The following is a 21,939-nucleotide window of genomic DNA, read 5'->3' on the forward strand; positions in this document are numbered from 1 at the left end:
TGTGCAGCATCCGGAGGTAAGAGGAGGGGCTGGATGAACATGGATCGGAGGGGCTGCAGGAAGCCTGGGAGGAAGAGAGATGGGGAGGACAGTGTAAGAAATGTTGGAGAGCCTTTCAATGCGGCAGCCACCAGCCACACGGGGTTATTTAATTTTAAGCTTTAATTAATTAAAATTCAATTAAAGTATAAATTCAGTTCCTCAGTCTTACAAGCCACATTTCAAATGCTTGACAGCCACGTGTGGCCCGCAGTTGCCATATTGGGCAGTGCAAACAGAGAACCTTTTCATCATTGCAGGAAGCTCTGTTGGACAGCACTGGACTAGATCACGCATGACTGTAAGCAACCCTAGTAAGAATTTTTTATCCTAAGGGTATTAGGAAGTCCTGACCTACTTTAATTAGCACCATGGATAGGGATAGATTCAAAGTGGTGATTCCCACCACTTTGGGGAAAGAGCAGAAGGTGAATTCCGTGATGCCACATACCAAAGATGTGGGCAGGATGCCAGCAGAGTCCCCCGGGAATAGTCCCGTATGCATGGCAGGAGTGAGGCTGGTTTACTTAGGCAGCTGTGGAAGCAGCAGAGGGACCTGGAGGTGGCAAGGGTGTACCAGCAGCTTTCTGCAGCTGCAGGGCTCCCAAGCCAGGCAACGTGAAGTATATGCCGGGAAGCCCCATGGTCAGGGGCCAGAGTCAAGTTCACATCTCTGGGAATGCAACACTGGGCTCAGGACAAGGCAGGGTGGGTCCAGCCATGATGCTTGCTCTTCAGAGTGAGACAGGTGCTGGGGTGGGGACAGCAGCAGGCTGTGGAAGGAGCCCCATGCGTCCTGCACAGGGTCTAAGTGGAAGAAGTGTTAGTTCCCTAGAGCTGCCACACCAAATGGCCATGAACTGCCAGTGCTGGAGGTCAGAAATGAGAAATGAAGGTGTCAGCAGGGCTGGTTCCTTTTGGAGGCTCTGAAGGAGAACCTGTTCCATGCTTCTCTCCAGTCTTCTGGTGTGGCCAGCAGTCCCTGGTGCTTCTGGCTTGTATCTGCTATTCCGGTCTCTGCCTCCAGCATCACATGGCCTTCTCTGTGTGTATCTGTGCATCCTCTTTTCCTCTTTTTTTTTTTTTTTTTTTTTTTTGAGACAGAGTCTCGCTCTGTCACCCAGGCTGGAGTGCAGTGATGTGATCTCGGCTCGCTGCAATCCCTGCCTCCTAGGTTCAAGCAATTCTGCCTGCCTCAGCCTCCCAAGTAGGTGGGATTACAGGTGCATGCCACCATGCCCAGCTAAATTTTGTATTTTTAATAGAGACGGGGTTTCGCCATGTTGGCCAGGCTGGTCTCGAACTCCTGCCTTCAGGCAATCCACCCACCTTGGCCTCCCAAAGTGCTAGGATTACAGGCATGAGCCACTGCGCCCGGTCTCCTCTTTTCCTCTTCTTATACGGACACCAGTCGTTGGATTTGGGGCCCACCCTCATTCAGTATAACTTCATTTTAACTCGATTTCATCTGCAAAAACCTTATTTCCAAATAAGATCATACTCATAGGTACCAGGGGTTAGGATTTGCACATAATTGGGGGTGGGGAGGCATAATTCAATCCACTACATGTGGCTTGCATGGTAGAGTGGTAAAATGTTGGGCTTTGAGATCACAATGAACTGGGTCCAAGTACTGGCTCAGCCACTTACCAGTTTAAACAAGCCTCCTAGCCTGATTAAGCCACTTGTCCCCATCTGGAATATGACGAGGATGTTGACCACCTGGCGGGGATACTGGGAAGATGGCATAGGCATAGGCAGCATACGCAATACACTGAGTCATGCTTGGCTTGTCTGATGGGGATCCCAACTAAGAGGTAGAGAACGGAGATGAGGAAGCTGGTGGGAACTATACTTGGGAATCCAAGCAGGCAGCTTCCAGCAGGGACACCAGACACAGGCAGCAAGCTGGGAGTCAGAGGCCAGATCTCAGACCCTTGGGAGGACCCCTGTCCTAAGAGAAGGCTGATCAGTGACAAGTTGTTAGAGCTGAGGCCACAGTCCCAACCCCATTCCTGGTAGGAAGATGTCCAGGTTTTAGTCTGGAGTACAAGGCAGGATTCAACCAGCAACCAGGACATCTGGAGACTGAGGAACAAAGGATGGAGCTATAGCAGGTTAAATTGTTCTTACTTTCAGTTTGGGGAGCTGGGGGTGTGGTAGAATGGGTGGGGGCCAGGTGACCTCATGCAAGGATAGAGGACACTGGGAGGAGGAGAAGCCAGGAGGGTCCCAACAGATTCTTGGTAAGTGGAAAGCTGCTTATGGGGATGAAGTAATGTCCTGGGAAGACCATCCTGCCTGGTCCAGAGGTTTAGAAATAGTACAGAAAGGTCCTTGGTGAGGCAGGAGGGCTGACAAAACACTCGTTAGACCAATGAAAGTGTTGCACAAGTCAAGGGTTTGATGTCATTCAAGGACATGATTACTATAAATATTATAGCAAAGACCAAGGAGCTTCTCTCCGAGCCTCAGTTTCCTTCTGTTAAAAAAAAACAAAAAACAATAAAAACCATGGGGTTGGAATAGATGTATTCCTCGAATAGACTTGAAGTTCTCTCATCCAGCTCTGACAGCCTGTGATTTTATGAATCATCCTCAAAGAAAACTTGCACAAGTGGGAAGAGCCTGCCAAGATTGGGCCTTTCATTCTGAGTAATGAACCGAAACAGCAAAGGCTTGACATCTGTTCCCATCTTTCAAGGGAAGTTGGACAAAATAATGCCTTTCTCGGGGAAATCGTAACTAACGGTGAAATGTAGTATTTTCTGCCTTAACCATAAACGCAGTGGAGAACTCCAGCCTTCCTGAAGCCCAAGGGAGAACACAGATCCAAACTCCCAGTGAAGGTCATATTGGCCAGTTGTCTTGCCACCGTAGGTATAGAATGCTGCAGATGCCTTGGTCTCCTGACCCCATTAAAACCAAAGAGCAGGAAGAATGGCAGGGAGGTTTCAAAGGCTCTGAGAGGATCTGGGGGAAGGGCTGGCCAGAAGGCCAATCACCTGTGGCCATGTGATTAGCTTTCTCACCAGCCCTTGGAATAATCATTGGCTACAAACAGCTCAGTCCCCCAGCCATAACTCTCTTATCCAACTTGCCATCAAAAGTTAAAGGGAGATTCATCACCGCCATTGACTTTGAGGTTCTTCCCAAGAATCCACTCCATTTCCAGAGACCAGTTCCAAAGGCATTTTGAGCAATGATAATGACTTTGGAGTAAGAACAGAACCTCCCAAAGCAATGTAGAGTAAAGCGTCACTTAACAACAGGAATACATTCTGAGAAATGTCATTAGGCATTTTCATCGTAGTTAGAAAACCATAGGCTATACTTCCACACACCTAGATGATAGTGCCTACTACACACTTCAGCTATATGATATGGCCTATTTGCTCCTAGGTACAAACCTGTACAGCATGCTACTCTACTGAATACTGTAGGCATTTGTGTATGCAAAGTTATCTAAACATAGAAAAGGTGCACAGCAAAAATAGTATTATAATCTTATGGGACCACTATTGAATACGCAGTCCACTGTTGACCAAGAGAGTTAGGCAGCACATGACTGGACTTTGAAGGGACAGGACTTGGGGACGCCAAGTTCTGGAATCAAAGACCTTCTACATCTCTCTCACGTCAACATTACAGAGAATCCTAGAACTTGAGGACTGAAAGGAACCTTTCAGGGTATCTCACTCAGGCTCCCACCCCACCAAGGGATCCTATCTACAGCCCCAGCAGGGGCTCACTCAACTGGAAGCTCCATGACACCAGGGACTCGGTCTCTTGCTCACCACTCTACACCCTCCCTGATAGTTTTTTTTTTTTTTCTGCTTTCTTTTGTATGTACCCTGAACTGAAAGGACTCCGGGAGCTGGGGTGGCAGCAGCTTGCCCCGTTCCTCCTTCTGCCTTCAGCCAGGCAAATTCCAACTCATACATTCAGACATTTACAAAAGAAAGACCATTTATAATAGGCTCCTCCTCCCTATCTTTCCCAGGTTCTGAAGGTCATCAAATCCTTGGACTCCAAGTGTCAGTCATGGGGTGTGGAGGCTGCCTTTAGAAGAAGAAACACTGGGTGGGCAGTGTCAAAGTTGTATTTCCCAGCTGCTCCCAGCCGGGAGCACCTGCAGAGCTGTCCAGAAGCTGTGATTCCATCCATACTAGCGCTTCCCTCCTTGACATCTGATTTTGACTGGATTGCTAGTTCCTGTTCTAAGATGAGTGAAGTCAGAGCTAGTGTTAGCAGGTACCCTTTAGTAAACAGTTTGATTAATGCCCATCTCCCCTACTAGACTGTAAGCTGCATGAGGGCAGAAGTCATGTCTGTTTGGGTCAGCTCTGTATCCCTGGTGTCTGTTGGAGTTCATGACACAATGAGTGGATGAATGGAGTTGGACCAAGTTAATGGATGGACACCTGGAGGCATTGCCTTGGAAAGGGGTTTCAGAGGGAGGTCCCCCCTTGCCAGAAAGGTCTTTAACGCTGGTTGTTAGGCCCCAGCCTCCCTTTCTGTCCTCTCCTACTTGAGGAAGGGAAGTGATAACTTAGTTCACATTCTGAGATGTAAATATCCACAGAAGCCCCAGGGGCAGCCTCTCAGAGGGGAAGATTATTAATTAACAAATATTCCAGAGGCTGAGATGGGGCTTGGGGATGGAGAAAAGAAGCAGAGACTCCGCCCCAGCTCCAGCCACACTCAGAAATTCACAGGCAAATAAGCAGATCAGACACAAGGTCGCATGGAGCACAGACCGCCATTCAAGCAGAGCAGAGCTGGCTTCATGGAAGTTTAGAGATGGAGGCTGCGAGGGAGGGTTTCTGGAAGAGGCAAGATGTGCAGAGGAAGGCAGACAGTGGTGGGAATGAGACTATAAGAAGAGGACGTCCTAAACAGTGTGGAATGTGCAGAACATGGGGCTGAAGGAGGGACTGTGGTAAGCAGGAAGTGGTTTCATTGGGGCCTCATGGGGGAGGATGCCAGTGGGGTCCTGGAAAGATGGGATGGGAATGAGGGAATCTAGTTTTTTAATCAGGAAAATCTCAGACCAAAAAATTGAACTTTAATTCTTCCGCTTATTAAAATTGTGATGGGCTAAAATTTATTAACACAGCATTCCTAGAATTACCCCACCCCCTTCTTTTCCACTCCGCACCACCTCCTATTAATAAAGGCCCTGGATTTGCTTCTTTTGTTTCTTTTCTTTTTTTTTTTTTTTTTTTTTTTGAAACAAGATCTCACTCTGTTGCCTAGGCTGGAGTGCAGTGGCACGATCACGGCTCCCTGCAGCCTCTACCTCCCAGCCTCAAGAGATAGAGATCCTCCCACCTCAGCCTCCCAAGTAGCTGGGACTACAGGCACGTGCCACTGTACCCAGCTAACTTTTTAATTTTTTGTAGAGATGGAGTCTCACTATGTTATGTAGGCTATTCTCAAACCCCTGGGCTCAAACTATCCTCCTGCCTCAGCCTCCAAAGTGCTGGGATTGCAGGCATGAGCCACAACGCCCAGCCTGCCTGTCTAGTTTCTCCAAAGGAGGGTATTATCTTTGCCCAACTTGCATTTGGAGGGCTTTTAGGATATATAGAAAATCCAGAATGTGGTGAAGCAGTCAAGAAGTGGATGGGAGAGGAAAGCAGAATTAAATAAGCATTGTGGTGCATTCTGTGTCCTCTTTGTGGTTTTGAAAGACACAAATAAAAAGCACGAGCTATTTTTGAATGTTCATAGGTTACTGAACTGTATTTATTTGACAAAGCACCATTTTGAGAAGGGAGCACATGGGTTACAGCTTTAATAGAGTTCCATTCTCTGCATGTTTATTCCACTACCCTCTTCTTTAAGACCATGAGCTCTTAGAGAGCAGAGGTTAAGTTGAATTCATCATTGTCTCCCCAGCACCCTGAGCTGGCCCTGAAGGAGGGTTAGTAAATGTGGAAACAGAAGAGCGGTTAGTGACCTGGGGCTGGGACAACTGACTTCACCCTCATCTCTCTTCCAGCAATGGTGTTCTGTCTCCCGCTATTCTGAGACTTTGCTCATAGTCTGTCTTTCTCTCTCTGTCTGGTTGCAGAAGGCAGATCTGGCCGTGGCCCCCCTGACCATCACCCATGTTCGAGAGAAGGCCATCGACTTCTCCAAGCCCTTCATGACACTTGGTGTGAGCATCCTGTATCGAAAGCCCAATGGCACCAACCCCAGTGTCTTCTCCTTCCTCAATCCCCTGTCCCCAGACATCTGGATGTATGTGCTCCTTGCCTACCTGGGGGTCAGCTGTGTCCTCTTCGTCATCGCCAGGTAAGGCAATTCCTTGGCCAGACATCGGGCCCAAGGTTGAAGGTCTAGGGGTTAGGCAGGTCCTCATCTCCTCAGCCCCTGGCACAGAAAGCCCAAGGCTCAGGCCACTGCTCTACCCACTCCTCTTCCACTCCCTATGGCTCAGATTCCTTTGTATCCCTCAAGGAACATTCCATGCCTTGGTCCTCCCCACCCCCACGCTTGAATCACCTGGTCCTCACCCTCGTCTGTGTCTATAACTCTGAGATGAAGCAGTTGCACCTCAGGTCCCATTAGCAGGCTCGAAGAGGTCAAGTGGTTGCCCAAAGTGGCACCACATGAGCTAGGCACCTGGTGCAGCAGACTCAGGACATTGGGTGGCCCAGTGGGTGGCTTAGAACTTGGAAAACAGGGTGTGTCTATCCAAGCCACAACAGCAGGGGGAACAGTGCCCAGTAAACTCACACTCATCCCCACATGCAGAAACACGGCACACATACACACATCCCTGTCTGGGCTCCCTGCTAGCAACAAGCTTGCACATTTGGTTGTTCACATAAAGTAGACATAGCGCACCCTTGCTGGTGGGTGGTAGGAGGAGGTCACTAGGGGACAGGTTTCGCCCAGTGTTTGGCGAACACCTAGTGCTCGCCAAGCACTGTGCTCTGCACTTTACAGCTGTTATCTTATTTAGTTCTTCCAGCCTCCCTTAAAGAGGAGACACCTGAGGCTCAGAAAGTCTCACCACTTGCCAAGGTCATACAAGCAATAGGTGACCTTACAGCATTTGACCATGGGGGTCACCAAGCCTTTTATCTATGACCCACATCTCCGTCCGGTGGTCCACCCCTGCCCCGGGTTGGTGGCTGCTGGGGCCCGCTCCCCACCCCTTTCCAGCGGAACCCTCTGCCTTCTCCCTCTGGGCTCCAGCCCCAGCCCCTGATCTGGTCCTTTTTTTTCTCTAAATCCTAACAAAGTGCAAAGAGAGACTTCTCTGGAGAGGCAATTTGAGATCCAATGACTTGGCGTTTTCAGCCTTTTTTTTCGTCAGAGCCTTCTTTAAAAGCCGCCCTCCCCCCACTTCACTCCCTTCCGCTCCCTCCTCCCACGCTGTGAGAGACCAAAGGGAAGGCTGTGAGTGATGAAATGTCCCTGCTCCCCAGGCCCTGTGCTGCCAGAGGCCTGAAGCTGCCGTGGCCGCCCTGCCTGGTGGGCGCAGCAGCTGCCGAGCCTGCCACAGAGAGGCCTTCATTTATGCCTCTTGTCTCTAATGGTCTAACAAGCCTTTGAAAGCCAGGAGCCACTCTCCAGAGCTCGCAGCATGATTTTAGCGGCTCCAGGGGTCTCTCAGCTCCCACCTTCTCGGGCTTTTCCGGCATCCGCTCTGCCCTTTTGATGTGTGTCCCATCCCCCTCTCATTCCTGGCCCTTCACCAGCAAGCCTTCTTCCCACCCTGCCTCCAGGCTTGGAAGGTGGGAGCCTCCTTCCCAAGGTTAGGCTGGGAGACTTTCTAGAAGAGATGGGTTTCCTAGAGCTGCTGTAATGATAGGAGACCCCTGAGAAGAGAGGAGAGGGACAAGAGTTTTGGCCGCCGAGCTAGGAAGAGCATCAGAGTGCACTTGTCACCTCGCCCAACACCCTCACAACACCACTCACACCTCTCTTGAGGTGGGTATAATTATCCCCAGTTTATAGAAACAGAAACTGAGGCTTGGAGAGGTTAAGTCATTGCCCAGAATCAGAAAGCTTTTCTTTGACAGAGTTGGGCTTCAAACCCAGACCAGATATAAAGTTCAAATTGGACTTCAAACCCAGACCAGTTGGGCTTCAAACCCAGACCAGATATAAAGTTCAAATCCAACTTTATATCAAGGGTGACAAACGCAAGTACCTGCCAGGGCCAAAGGGAGTGAAGCAGGCATAGTGATAGACAGTGGATAGTTGGTAGGGACTAAGGCACCCTGGAGAGCTCACCTGGCTGAAGGGGGCAGCTGCTGCTCAGCTCCAACAGGTTGTACCAGGCAGAGATGCAGGGCCAGTGTTGCAGAGCTCATGATCCTGAGAAAGAGATTTGGATTTTTATGTGACATCTCACGGTTTTTCTGTGTGGCCACTAGTTTAATTTTTTTTTTTTTTTTTTTTTTTTTTTGAGACGGAGTCTCACTCTGTCACCCAGCTGGAGTGCAGTGGCATGATCTCAGCTCACTGCAAGCTCTGCCTCCCGGGTTCACGCCATTCTCCTGCCTCAGCCTCCCAAGTAGCTGGGACTACAGGCGCCCACCACCACATCCGGCTAATTTTTTTGTATTTTTAGTAGAGACGGGGTTTCACTGTGTTAGCCAGGATGGTCTCGATCTCCTGACCTCGTGATCCACCCGTCTCAGCCTCCCAAAGTGCTGGGATTACAGGCGTGAGCCATCACGCCTGGCCGTTTAATTTTGTATAACACTGGCAGGGTCAAGCACAACATATCTGTAGGGTGAATGCGGCCATCTCCCCTTCACTCCTGGTGACCATGCTGGCTGCTGGAGATCTGGACACAGCTGCCCACAGTTCTGAGAAATGGGGCCTGGGAATGGTGGACAGGTCCCCAGGTCCACCCTGCGGCAACTCCAGGTTGGCATAGGACTGTCCATCTTGCACACTGGCCTGGCCTGACCTGTTTGGCCCACACCAGGGGACCAGGCATTGTGCAAGGCCTTTCACTGCCACCAAGATATTCTGCTTCATGCCTGGTGAGGTAGGAGGAAACAGGAAGGGAGCAGGGGGTGCTTTCTCACCACAGAGATCAGGACAGTTGGCACTCGTGACAGGGGATGATCCTAAGTGCCTGACCCAGGAGGCAGGGCTGAGGGTGAGCAGCCCATCTACTTCCTGGGGGCCACATTGCAGCCAAATCTGGGTTGAGTATCCCAAGGAAGCAAGAGCTTTGGCCGTAGTGGATGCCCTGTCTCCACCTCCACACTCCAGCTGGGGATGGGGTGTAGCCTTCTCTGTGGAGACAGAGTGTCTCCAGGTCAACTTCTAACTCCTATTTACTCTCAAGACTGGAGAAGCCCTTGCAACCACAAGCTACAAATCCAAGATCTGCCATTAACTCCAGGTGACACCTTCCCTCCTCGTCCTGCGACCATCCCACTCCTCTTCTCTCCTGTGGCTGAGGAGGGTTAGAGCCTGGACGCTCTGTCCCACTGACTGCAGGATCCTCGTGGCCTCCACATCTGTAAAATGGGCACCGTGTATGCTTTCACCTCTTGGGAGGCGATGAGGACCCCAACCTGTAACAGCATTTGATAGCCAAGAAGCCCATTCTAGAACCGGTTATTTTTATCATGATAAGCAGTTCCACCCCTGGAACTTCATCCTGTTGAAACATCACCATTGAGCCACACTTTAGCATTCTCCCAAATCTAGAAAGGCTTTGCAGCCAAGCCCCAGAAGACAAGGCCACCCTTGGGCATCAGCGCCGACAGAGTTGTGTCCAAAGATGCTTTTCTAGCAGAGTGCACCACAGTTGGAAAGAGAGGAAAGCTTAAGTGCCCATCAGTCAAGGCATGGTTAGAAACACCTGCGGAGTGGTTACAGAGCATGAGGTAGATCCGGAAGAACTGACCTGAAAAGAGGTTGGTAACATTAAATGAAAAACCAAGTTTTCGGACAGTATAGTGGTATGATAGGGGATTTTGGGGGGTTAAAAATATCATATATGTTATATATTTGTGTATGTGTGCCTGGTACATGTAAAGAGCAGGACTCGGGAGATCTCACCAGAAATCAGCTTTGTGTTGTGTCCCTCCCACCTTCCAGGTTGTTCAGAGGTGGGTGCTCTTCCAGTGGCCCCCTCTGGCAGGGCCTCCCTTCATGGCCCACTCCCCACTCAGCCCCTGGTCCTCCAGCAGCCTGTGCCCCATGGCATCTCCCTGTTGGAATCCCATTGCCTTCTAGGATGGGAGTCAAAGTTGGCCTGGGCTGGATCTGTCTTCTGCATGTGTCCATCTGGTCCAGGGGAAGCACTGTGGACCCAGCGTCCTGGGACCCAGTGGTGTCGGGGCCTGCAGGCCAATGTTGTGTGGCAGGGACTCTCCTGGTTCCACCGACAGAGCACCCATCAGCCCGACCCCTGCCCTTCACACTTCCCAGGTCCATCCGCTCAGTTACAGAGCCAGGCACTGAGCTGCCTCGCCCCCTGGGAAGCCCCTCTCCCTCGACGTGGTAGAGGAAGCGGGGGCTCTGGACACCCAGCTCTCCAAAGGCTCTCTCCAAAAACCCTTCTCACAATAGCCTCTAATCTCTTTCTCCATTCTAGATCTCTTCCCTGTGGATTTTAGAGCCTCTAACCAGTTTGTGGTCATTTCCTTTGAAGATCCCTGTCTTGGTTTGAAACCTTTCTTTAGAATTTCCTATTTGAGGGATCTTCCCGCTTCATGAAAATAAAATTCTTTCCACATGACCACTGGTAATCAATGTATAATATATTACAGCTTTTAAAAGGGAGACAGAAAAGAGAGGTCACAACATCACACTTAAAGGGCATTGCACTTTAAAAAACGAAACAAAATTCCACTGGACTTGTCTCTCCTTCCAGATGTGCCCTCTCAGCATCCTAAAACCTCCCCCACAAATCTAGAGAAAATGTCCACCAGCCTGGGACTTTTTCCAGGGTCCCCCCAACCTCTCGAGCTTATTTAAACGTACATATCCTCAACTGGAACTCACGCAGTGAACAAAAACTCCCTTCAATTCAGTAATCAGGACTCCTCTTCCTTAGAAGGCAGGAGGGGGCTTTAAGTAATCATTTTTTCCCTGTCATATATATATTTGTATATTCAAAGACAAAAATCTAAAAAATTATATGACGCATTGTTCTCTCCGGGGGATAGGATGCTGGAGTACATTCACTTTCAGATTGTATTCATCTATACTGTCTGAATATTTTATAAAATGTGTCTTCTGCTTTTTTTCCGTTTTAAGGTTTTTTATTATACCCAAAATTCAAAAGCATGTTCTCACTTTTAAAAATTTATATAATGCAGATAGAGCAATAGGCTCCTGAAATTCCTTCTGCTATTTTGATGCCCCTCCCCAGAAGTAAACACTGATATTTTTTATCTAGAGACCTTTCAGACCCTTTAGTATGCATTTGCATATGAGTATACATAAAGCACTGAATAGTTATGTCTTTAGGAGTCTGTTTATATAAGTGTGGTCATATTGTTCTTATTTTCTATTGCTTTTAATACATTGCTTTTAATATTTTTATTGCTTAGATCTTCAACAATATGTGTTGAAGATCTTTCCCCACCAGCACATCTCAAGTATCTCATTCTCTTTTAACAGCTGCATAATATTTCACAGTATAGTTATGGCATCATTTATTTAATCATTCCTTTATTGAAGGACATTTTGGGGGTTTCCAGGTTTTTTTTGCAATTGCAAACAATGCTTTGATAAACACCCTTGTGTGCTTCTCTTGATGGTCCCGTAAGAGTGCTTTTTCTGGGATGGATAATGAGTTGCAGAACTGGGAGACTGAAGGGCATGTGCACTTTTAATTTTACGAGATGCTGGTGAATTACCTTTATAACCAGAAAAGGGCACTAACAATAAAGAACAAGAAGAAATTCCCCTGCCCTGCCTCCCAGCAGAACCATGAGGATATTGATGCTGAGGCGGCTGGCACAGCTGTGTTTGCTAAACCACTGCCTGCTGGGGCGTGGATGCCCCTTGCTTCCCAGGCTGACTGTCCCTCTCCTCCTGTGGCAGGTTCAGCCCTTATGAGTGGTACGATGCTCACCCCTGCAACCCTGGCTCCGAGGTGGTGGAAAATAACTTCACTCTGCTTAACAGCTTCTGGTTTGGAATGGGATCCCTGATGCAGCAAGGTATGCACCCTCTCCCAGGGCCTCCCCTTCCAGGGTCTCCTTTCCCCAAGGGGTCTTCAGCCACTTTGGCATCAGCAGAGCCAGCCCACACCTCTAGGGGCAGCCTCAGACCCTGATGAGCCGGCAGAAGTTTGGAGACATCGAGATACCCAGGTGTGTGCCCTTGCCCCAGACCCCTACCTTCCATCTCCACTCTGGCTGGAGCTGGCTCAGGGTCTAAAGCTAAGAAAACCACCCAGCCCAGGGCATGCGGGACGCATCCCCCACCTCCTGCTCCAGCTGAGGTGGACATAGAGCACCCTGCCGGCTGCGGCTGACCCCGCCCATGGCCTCATCACCACACAATCCAGCTGAGCAAGTTGGGCTGTGGATGGAAGGAGACCAGAGGCAGGGAGTCTGGGTGGGAGGCCACTGCAGGAATGAGGTGATGAGACCTGAACCTGGTGGTGGCCCTGGGAGTGGAAGGCAGAAATGGACTAAGAGAGCTTCAGGATACACTGTGGATGGGACTCCGTGGCCGCTTGGCTGTGAGGTGCCTGAGAGTAGGAAGGATCATGGCTGAGTTGGGGACTTCAGCCCAAGTGCTTCAAAGATGAGGTACACAAAAGGATGCAATTCTCTTACATCCTCTGGAGGGAGGGCCAATGTGCTTTGGAACTATCTGCAGCAGAGCACCTGCTCTAACTGCCAGGAGTCAGATGCAGAGACAGCAGGGAGCAGGAGGGCAGGCACAGGGAGAGGGGACCACCAGCCAGGAAAGGACACCGCCCCCTGGTCCTGCTGGCCACCAGCCATGTGCTCACTCCCTCTGCAGGTGGAGTCCCAAGTCCAGAGTCTCTTATCTTACGGAGTGCAGACAAGTTTCTGCTCTTAGAGTTTCACTGAGGGACCTGCTTAGGGGGCAGGCAGGGAAGGGGCTTCCAGGGACAGAGAAAATGTCCTTGTCCCTCAGTCATCTGTGTATAACCTTCACAAACCCTGGTCCTCAGTAGATATCCATCAGTAAACGCCAAATGAATGAGCAAATGGCATTATCCCAATGTGTCCTGGGCACCCACTACATGCCAGGCTCTGTGCTGGGCACTTGAATGAAGGAGGAGAAGAAAAAAGCAAATCTTTCCCACATGCGAGAAACCTCTTGGCCATGGCAGAGGCCAGGGCAGGGACTTGGGCAGAGGTCTGGCAAGCCTGGCAGAACTCACCAATCAAGTGACTCAAATAAGATGCTCTCCCTCTAAGAGCAGCCCAAAGCCTGGTTTGGAGCAACCTGGGGAGGCTGGGAGTGGCCATTTGGGGAGGGGACACAGAGCCTCAGTGGTCTCTAGCAGCTAGGAAGTGACAGGCAGCTTTCAAGGGAAGTGCCTCAATCTGTCCTTGCTATTAATGAGTGTCCTGGAGCCTCACCTTGTTTTTTTGTCCATCGTCTTTGTTCTGTGACAGTTGGGAAAGACCTGGAAGCCCCTCAATGCAGTAATAGCTTCTCCTCTTCCACCTCCTGCTGCTATTCAAAGCACTGGCCCTTGATGTATTCTCCGTGTGGTTTTGATTAGGAGGGAGAAAAATAGTTATGTATTTGAAAAACTCTCCCTTGAGTGACTTCTTTGAGAAAAAAAAAACATCCATATCAAAGCAGACGGTTTTCAGATTGCAGGTCCAAATATTCTGGAAAGTTCAGGAGTCACTTGCAATTTAAATCTCTTGAAAGCCACCTAGTTAATTACTTCAGTTAGAAGGTGTCATCTCTATTGTGCTCCCCACCTAAGGTCGGGGAAGAAAAGTGATATATTTCGGCAAAGAGCTTCAAAAAGTGTTGATTTTTTTTTCCCCTCCTGCAAAGCACTGCATAGCAATCTTGTATCTGTATACCATTTGTATTTCCAATGCAATTTCTTCTCAAATTATATCGTTGCAGCACCACAGTATTTATGTGAGGCTGGGACAGAGGAAGGACAATTCTTCATGTTTTGCAGAATCCCAGAGAGGGGAAGTATCAGGCATAAGATCACACTGAGAGTTGGGAGCAGGATTCACTCGAGAACCCAAGGGTCCTGACTCCCAGGTGTTCTTAAGCTGGGACCACATAAGTGGTCCATGGTTAGGCATCTGAGGTTTTGATGAGCCTGTGAAATGTGAATGTATATGTTGTTCTACAAGAGCGATTCTTAAATTTTAGCCTGCGTCAGAATCATCTGGAGAGCTTACTCAAAACATATTGCTGGTTCCCACCCTCAGAAATTACTGATTCAGTGAGTGCTGGGGCAGGGCCCAAGAATGTGCATTTCTAACAAGTTCCAGGTGATGATGTTGCTGCCAGTCCAGGGACCACACTTTTGAGAACCACTGGTCTTGGGAAAGGGCCTTAGCTTTCATTAGAGTATCAGAGGAATCCATGACCCAGGGGACTTGAGCAGCGCTAGTCTGGATATTGTAAGGGACTGACTATCTCCTCTCTTCGCCCAGGGTCTGAGCTGATGCCCAAAGCCCTGTCCACACGCATCATTGGTGGCATCTGGTGGTTCTTCACGCTCATCATCATCTCTTCCTACACGGCCAACCTGGCTGCCTTTCTGACCGTGGAGCGCATGGAATCACCCATTGACTCTGCTGATGACCTGGCCAAGCAAACCAAAATCGAGTATGGGGCTGTCAAGGATGGGGCCACCATGACCTTCTTCAAGGTGAGGCCCTCTCCCTCCTATTGCAGCACCATGAGCTGATCCTCTCTGGACCCTTTACTGAGCAGAAGAGGAAAGGGGGTCTCTGTCCTTCCCTAACCACGCATGGCCAATGGGTCAGAAGCCCCCTCAGCCCCACCTTGTTTGGACTAGTTGACTTTGGGGAGCTGTGGTGATGTGGGCCAACTGGGTTGGCCTCAACACAAATCCTAGAAGTTTCTGTGCCTGAGATGAGCAATGTGAATGTGTTATGATTCCTTAAGTCATCAGAGGGAGACAGATGGAGAGAGGGGCCTGGAGAAGGGGGAAGGAGGAGAAGAGCCGCCCAGACACACAGGCCCTAGGGGCTTCCCGCCCTTGGCTTCAGACCTCAGTGCCATCCAGTCCATCTCGAGGAAGCTAGCCTGAGGTTGGGGAGACGGCAGCAGGGCCAAATCTTGAGAGGAAGGGAGGAGGCTTAGAACTTGAACAAGTGTTTACAGACATTACTGAGCATGTTACACTCTAGGAATGCTGGCATCAGCAGATAAAATCCCTGTCACCTGCTCAAGTGACTGCTCTAATAGGTATCTGGCCATGATTTCATTGCTCCTCCTGCTCTGTGAAGTGTTGGCTGAGTGCCCTAATGTTTTCCACTTTCTACTGGAGTAGCTGAGGGCTTAGGAGACTCTGGCTGGCCCTGAGAACCAGAAGCTGCAAAGATTCTCCCAGAAATTAAAGTAGTAATAGCAGTAGCTACTGCCACTCTCACAGTAGGCCAAGAGCTGTGCTAAAAGCTGGGCCTCATTTAATCTTCCTGACAAATCCTGGGAGGCTGGTACTCGAATTATTTCTACTTTACACGTGTGGAAACTGAGTCCCAGAGCAGCTAAGTGGCTTGTCCAGGGATGCCCAGCCGGAGGAACCAGGTGCGACCCAGGCCTACCTTCCTCGAGGGCCCTGTTTCAAGCCAGTGGTTCTTAGATCTGGGTGTGCAGTCAGATCATCTGGAGGACTTGTTGAAACACAGCTTGCAGGCCAGGCACGGTGGCTCACGCCTGTAATCCCAGCACTTTTGGAGGCCGAGGTGAGCTGATCACGAGGTCAGGAGTTCGAGACCAGCCTGGCCAATATGGTGACACCCCATCTCTACTAAAAATGCAAATTACAGGTGACGCGCACCTGTAATCCCAGCTACTAGGGAGGCTGAGGCAGAAGAAAGGCTTGAACCTGGGAGGCAGAGGTTGCAGTGAGCCAAGATCACGCCACTGCACTCCAGCCTGGGTGACAGAGTGAGACTCCATCTCAAAAAATAAAAAAAAAGAAAGAAAGAAACACAGCTTGCAGGCCCCACCCTCAGAGTTTCTGACTCAGGAGGTCTAGATGGGGCCGAGAATGTGCATTTCTAAAAAGTTCCAAAGTGACGCTGCAGCTGCTGGTCCAGGTTCTGTGCTTGGAGAACCACTGTTCCAATTGTTTCCCGGAAATGATTAGGATTTAGGAACTCTGTGGCTGCAGGCCCACTTATTTATATGTTTATCTATTAATCAACTGCTCTCAATCAACCTGGAATGGAAGCCTGGGTATTTTCCTTTCCTCTGGGCTCTGATTCCCCATCACCCAGCCCCTGCCTCCTCCTAGGCTAAGCCTCCAAATGATAGATGGAGCCTCCAGTGGGGCCTGAGTGAAGAGAGAAGGAAGGGGTTGGGTGGGAAAGCCTTCTACCTCCTGGGCACTGCAGCCCCCCAGCATTTTCTCCCCTCCCCGCTGCCCAGCCCCCGCCAAGTCCCTCCTTGAGGTTGGAAACAGCTTTGTAGTGAAGAGACAGTGAGTGAGGAAAGGAGCTTCCCTCTTGGATGTTGCCAAGAGGGATGTTGGTTGACTTGCCTAAGAGGTCACTACTGTGTATTTAGAGTGAGGGGAAGACAACGGCATTATCAAAGGCATATTGGGAACACTATGGGACTCTGTATGTGTTCCTGCCTATGAGTGAGTAGGTGAGGATGTGTATACATGCATGGCTTCACATGTGCATGTAGCAGCATATAATATGTGGGAATGTGCACGTGTGTGTATGTGCACACATGTGCCTGTGCACAACTCTGCCTGTGTGGGGACATGTGTGTATTTGTGCTTGGACACGTGTCTGCATTTATGTGTATGTGTGCTGAACATATGTGTGATGCATCTCTGTGATTTGGGCATGTGGACATGTGCCTGTGAATGTGTACAAGTGTGTACCCGAGGGTCTACTTGTATATGTGTACAGAGAAAATACATTTGTCTGTCTGCTTGGATATCCTCATGGGTATGTCTAGATAAGTGGAGGGCAGATGGACCTGTGTGTGTGTAATGGCCTGTGCATGCATGTGTGTATATACTAGCCTTTGTGTGTGTATGCCTGTATAATGGCCTATGCATGCATGAATCTGAGTGTGTGTGTGTATAATGGCCTGTGCATACATACGTATCTGTGTGTGCATGTATAATGATCCATGCACGTATATATGTCTGGATGTATGTGTGTATAATGGCCCATGCATGCATATGTGTCTCTGTGTGTGTGTGGGGGGGGGGGGGGGGTCTATGTATGTGTATAATGGTCCATGCATGCATACCAATGTGTCTCTGGGTGTGTGTGTGTATAATGGACTGTACATGCATATGTGTCTGCATGTGTATGTGTGTGTATGTGCACACATGCCTGCCTGCTCCTGCCTATCCCCAGGCTGTGGCCCAGCCCTTTGTGCCAGAGCATCTCTCATGCATAACGCATGAACCCATCTCTAAGCAGGGCTCCCGATCAAAGTGAAACGGCATAAATAAGCCTGGTGCAGGCTCATTGCCGCTGATTGGATGTCCCTGCCTCCCTCCATGCTAAGATGCTCAGATTGGCTTCCAAGAAGCTGGCCCCAGCTCCCCACCGAGCTGCTGCCCTCACCATCAAGCAGCACCTCCAACAGCCTCCTCTGCCCTCCGTGCAAATGGCACAGCGAGGAGGGCAGAAGAGACATACAAATGCTGTCACCTGTCTGGGATGCTGGGGCTTCATGGGCCCATGCTCACAGGAGTCTGTGGGTCACAAACAACAACTCCACACCCCCTGCATAACTAACTCCACTTTCTTCCTGTCCCTATGGTCAATTAATTCCTCTTTATGCCTGGCCACATTGTCTCCTGCCTTAATTCAAGTGAAGCTCTCCTTGCCCAGACTCCCTGTCATCAGCAGCAGCAATGGGACTGTTACATATTGGAGAAGAGCCTGAATGTAGATACATTAACTGCCCCCCCACCTCAGATGATGAGCTAGAAGCACCACCCCCCACCCCGCCCCCGCTGAAGGTCCCTGGATGAACCAATTCCCTGCCTTGCCACCCCTCTGCCCTCTGTAGTTGGACTTCCTAATTAGACCTTCCCCCTGGGCCAGGTGATAGCCTTCTGGTTAGCACAGAATGTTTGCAGGTTAGAGCTGGAAGGAGACCTGAGATTAACCCAGAGAAACAGGCCCAGCCCATTATCACACAGCAGATCAGTGGTGGAGCGGGGTACAAGGTCAGACATGCTGTCTTCATGCACAGTGCCCTCTCCCACATCCACTCTAGGGTCTTCTCCTAGAGAGGTGGTCTTCCCCTGCCCATGAGAGTATATGGCAAGGCTGCACTACTGTTGAACAGGAGGCAGCTCCAGGAGGAGCCATCAGATGTCTAGGAGACATTGGCAAAGTCAACAATAACAGTAACACTTAATGAACACTTACTTTGTGCCAGGCACCATTCCAAGCACTTTACCTGTATTTGTTTATAACATCCTCAATAACAGCCCTGGAACGTAGATTGTTATTATCATCTCCATTTGAAACATGACGAAAGGAAGGCCCAGAGAGGCTAACTGACTTGCCTAACATCCCACAGCTAGTGAAATGCAGAGCTGGGATTTGAACCCAAGCAACCTGGCTCTAGTGCCTATGCTCTTGGTCACTGTGTTCATATGGCTTCTCTAAGGACCCAGCCACAGTCCTCAGGAGGCAGTTTGGAAAAAGTGAAGCCACAGTCAGTTGACCACATACCCAGCCCTGCACAGCCCTGGCACGTCATAGTTGCTCTAATAATACGTGTTGAGTGGATGCTGTTGTTGAGTGAAAGGATGGGATTTAAAGATGGCAGCAGCCAAGTGGCACAAGTGCAGGAGATAATATCGAGGACTAGGAACTGAGTGGGCAGCCTGTATTGAAGGTCCAGAGTGCAGGACAGATGAACTTGATTTCTGTGGTTAGCATGTTCCTGATTAGGAAGCACACAGTCTTAAAAAAACGCCCTGACTGAGAGTAGAACTCACAAGGGAGGGAACCTGTTTCTGTCCAAATACGACAACAGCAGGAAGCGGGATGCTGAGCTCTCGGGGGGCTCTCGATCCCTTGCCCCCACCCTGCAGCCCCATCATTCCAGAGGAAATTTCATTTGAAGAGTTGTCAGGGAGCAGCACACATCACAAACAGCGTCTCCTGTGTTGTCCTCCCTCCGTCTTGGAAGATAAAAATTAATTAGGAGATGAAAAAAGAGGCCTTTGAAAGCACTGTTTGGCTGTAAAAATATGTAGGCAAAATGTAAAGGAGAACGTTGGGAAAGCGTGTTCTTTGCAGGGAGGGCTGCACAGCTTTGAAGAGAGAGGACATCGGAAGACAGCTTCTCCAAGCACTTAGACCTTTTTCAGTGCTGGGGGTGGGAGAGCACATAACAGATGAGAGGGATAGCGGCTTAGGAAAGGAGTGGGAGCTGGGGGCCCGAGAATGCCAGGTTCCCTGGGCCCCTGGTCATTGTTAGGCCATCCCCCTCGCACAGCCTCGGATCCTAGCATCTGACCTGGGCATGCTGTCAGAGAGGTCACCTGGCCCACACCCTGCCTCCCAGCTGCATGACAGACCCTTCCCTGAGCTGGAGGGCCTAGGAAGATGCTCCCCAAACTCAGCTTCCAGCTTCTCCTGACCTGTCTGCTGGCCTCTCTCACATACAGTCTTAGCCCTGCCTTCAAGCAGAAGCAGGTAGGGGGACCAAAATGTAATGCCCAGGCAGAATTCAGTGTGGTGCCGCCTGTCGTCATCAAGTTACATCAGTTTTAAAGTCAGACAGACCAGGATTTGAGTCTGGGGTGATGTCTCTGCTGGTGACCTTAAGCAAGTCACTTCACTTATCTGGGCTTCCATTTGCTCCCCTGTACAACACAGATACTTATTTTCACCATGCAGCAATTAGCAAGAGGGTTCGGTGAGCTCCTGTATGTACAGTGGTTAGCCCAGAGCCAGGCATACAGGAGGACTTAGGTCAAAGGCTTTCTCTTCCGCACAGCCCTCCAGCTGGCTGAACAGAAACCAAAGAGGCAGGCTGGACCCTTTCCTCTTGCCCCGAAATTCCCTCCTGGGGCAGATTACTTAACTGGAGCACACTGGAGATGACCAGCTAAAGGGCACCCACCTTATGGAGCCATTGAGATGATTAAATGTGATAATTCATGTATTCACCTCACAGCATTACCTGGCACAAAGTAGGCATGCCGTGAATGCTAACTTTTTATTGTTTATTGTTGCAAACTGGTGATACACAGGCCTGTGCAGCCCATAGACGTGATTTGGAGGGGCCACACATCGCTTATTTATATATGTATATTTTTTTAAAACATCAATTGCAGCAATTCTCAGCAGCTGAGAGGCAATGTTTATCTCCAGTTTACAGACTCCCACCCAGCCTTCTTTAGTTACTTCAATACCCTGCCTGGGCCCTGTCAGCATTTGAGTTTTTACCCCTTTAAGTGCCATAGCAACTCAGCACTATAGAGATTTTTCTCCCCAGTTTCTAGATGAGAAAACTGGGCCTTACAGAGAATTAAGGAGCCTTAAAGGGAAAGAGTGACTCCGGCCACCTATGGAGCCTTAGGGGCACGCTCTGTGTTAAACACTTCACACACCTTGTCTTGTTGAATGTTCACGATAACCCTAAGTAGCACGTACTCTTACAACACCCGTTTTACAGATACGGAAAGTGAAGCTCAGAGAGGTGATGTCACTTGCTTGTGGTCACAAAAGGAGCTGGCATTTGAGTCCAAGCTGCTATGACACCAGAGTGCAGTGGAGCTCACCCCTCTCACTACCTCCACCCCCAGCCTGCAGCCTCCCACAAGCAAGCCTCAGGCATGTGCTGCCGGGATGGGGTGGGGGTGAACTAGGAGCTAGACTGTCCTTACCAGGGAGCCTGTAGCAGTGGGCAGAGGCCGTGGACTCCAAAGAGGCCTCCTGTCCCCACAGAAATTACCCAAGAAAAATGATTAACTGCTCAAATCCATGGATCCAGTAAGACCAAAGATTCCACACTCAGAGATAAGAAAGCCAATTAATATGGAAAAAGGTCTTCTTTCCAGTATGGAAAACAACCAAGGTCTTGTATGCAATCCCATTGCTACTGCAGAGCACACATTCTCTGAAATTCAGCTCCCTTTGGAATTGCTGTATATATATAGACTTACATACATTCTCTTGTACAGAAATGTTAAATTCTCAAGATTAAGTATCTTCAGTCAGGGAAAATCAATTTGCTTCTTTGAGGAGGCTGGAATTGAAAGTCGTGAGCCTGAAATTTACTTTCTTGCCAATTTTGCTGATAAAAAAAGCATCTCTGTCCTGGCACACCGCCGTGTATTGGTTGTTCCAGATGATTCCACTAGTTGATTTGGGTGACTAGCCCTGAAACAATCTTTATTAAGGTTCCCACTAGGGCCGGGACAGGCAGGATGACACAGGAGCTGTAGGTATGTGAGACTTCGTTCCCTAGGGTGGTGATGATAGCTCTGGCCAGTGATGGGAACTCAAGCCTGTGATGGGAACTCTCCCAGAGATGGGAGAGAGGGACCTGAGAGTCCATGAAGGGCTCTGGATTTATCTATCCCTGCTTAGACAAGCCACAAGGAACCTGTACAGGGTTGTGCCCCAGAATCACTCAACTGCTCAAGGACAGAAGGACAGCACTTAAGGGGAAGCAGAGACCATGAGGAGATGGGGTTGAGAACGGGGGCCCCAAGACAGAAGACAAGGACAG

At 49.6% G+C, this 21,939-nt stretch overlaps 1 protein-coding gene across 1 annotated transcript in view; it reads left to right on the plus strand.

Annotated features, from left to right (window-relative positions):
• GRIK3 (glutamate ionotropic receptor kainate type subunit 3) overlaps positions 1-21,939 on the plus strand; it is a 238,572-nt gene that overhangs the window by 202,155 nt on the left and 14,478 nt on the right. Inside the window, exons 11-13 of the mRNA XM_019015481.4 lie at positions 6,119-6,342; positions 12,085-12,203; positions 14,664-14,881. Coding sequence (XP_018871026.1) covers positions 6,119-6,342; positions 12,085-12,203; positions 14,664-14,881 — 561 coding nt within the window. The remainder of the gene's footprint in view (positions 1-6,118; positions 6,343-12,084; positions 12,204-14,663; positions 14,882-21,939) is intronic.

This window comes from Gorilla gorilla, chromosome 1 (genome assembly GCF_029281585.2).
Source record: "Gorilla gorilla gorilla isolate KB3781 chromosome 1, NHGRI_mGorGor1-v2.1_pri, whole genome shotgun sequence".
Lineage (NCBI taxonomy): Eukaryota > Metazoa > Chordata > Mammalia > Primates > Hominidae > Gorilla > Gorilla gorilla.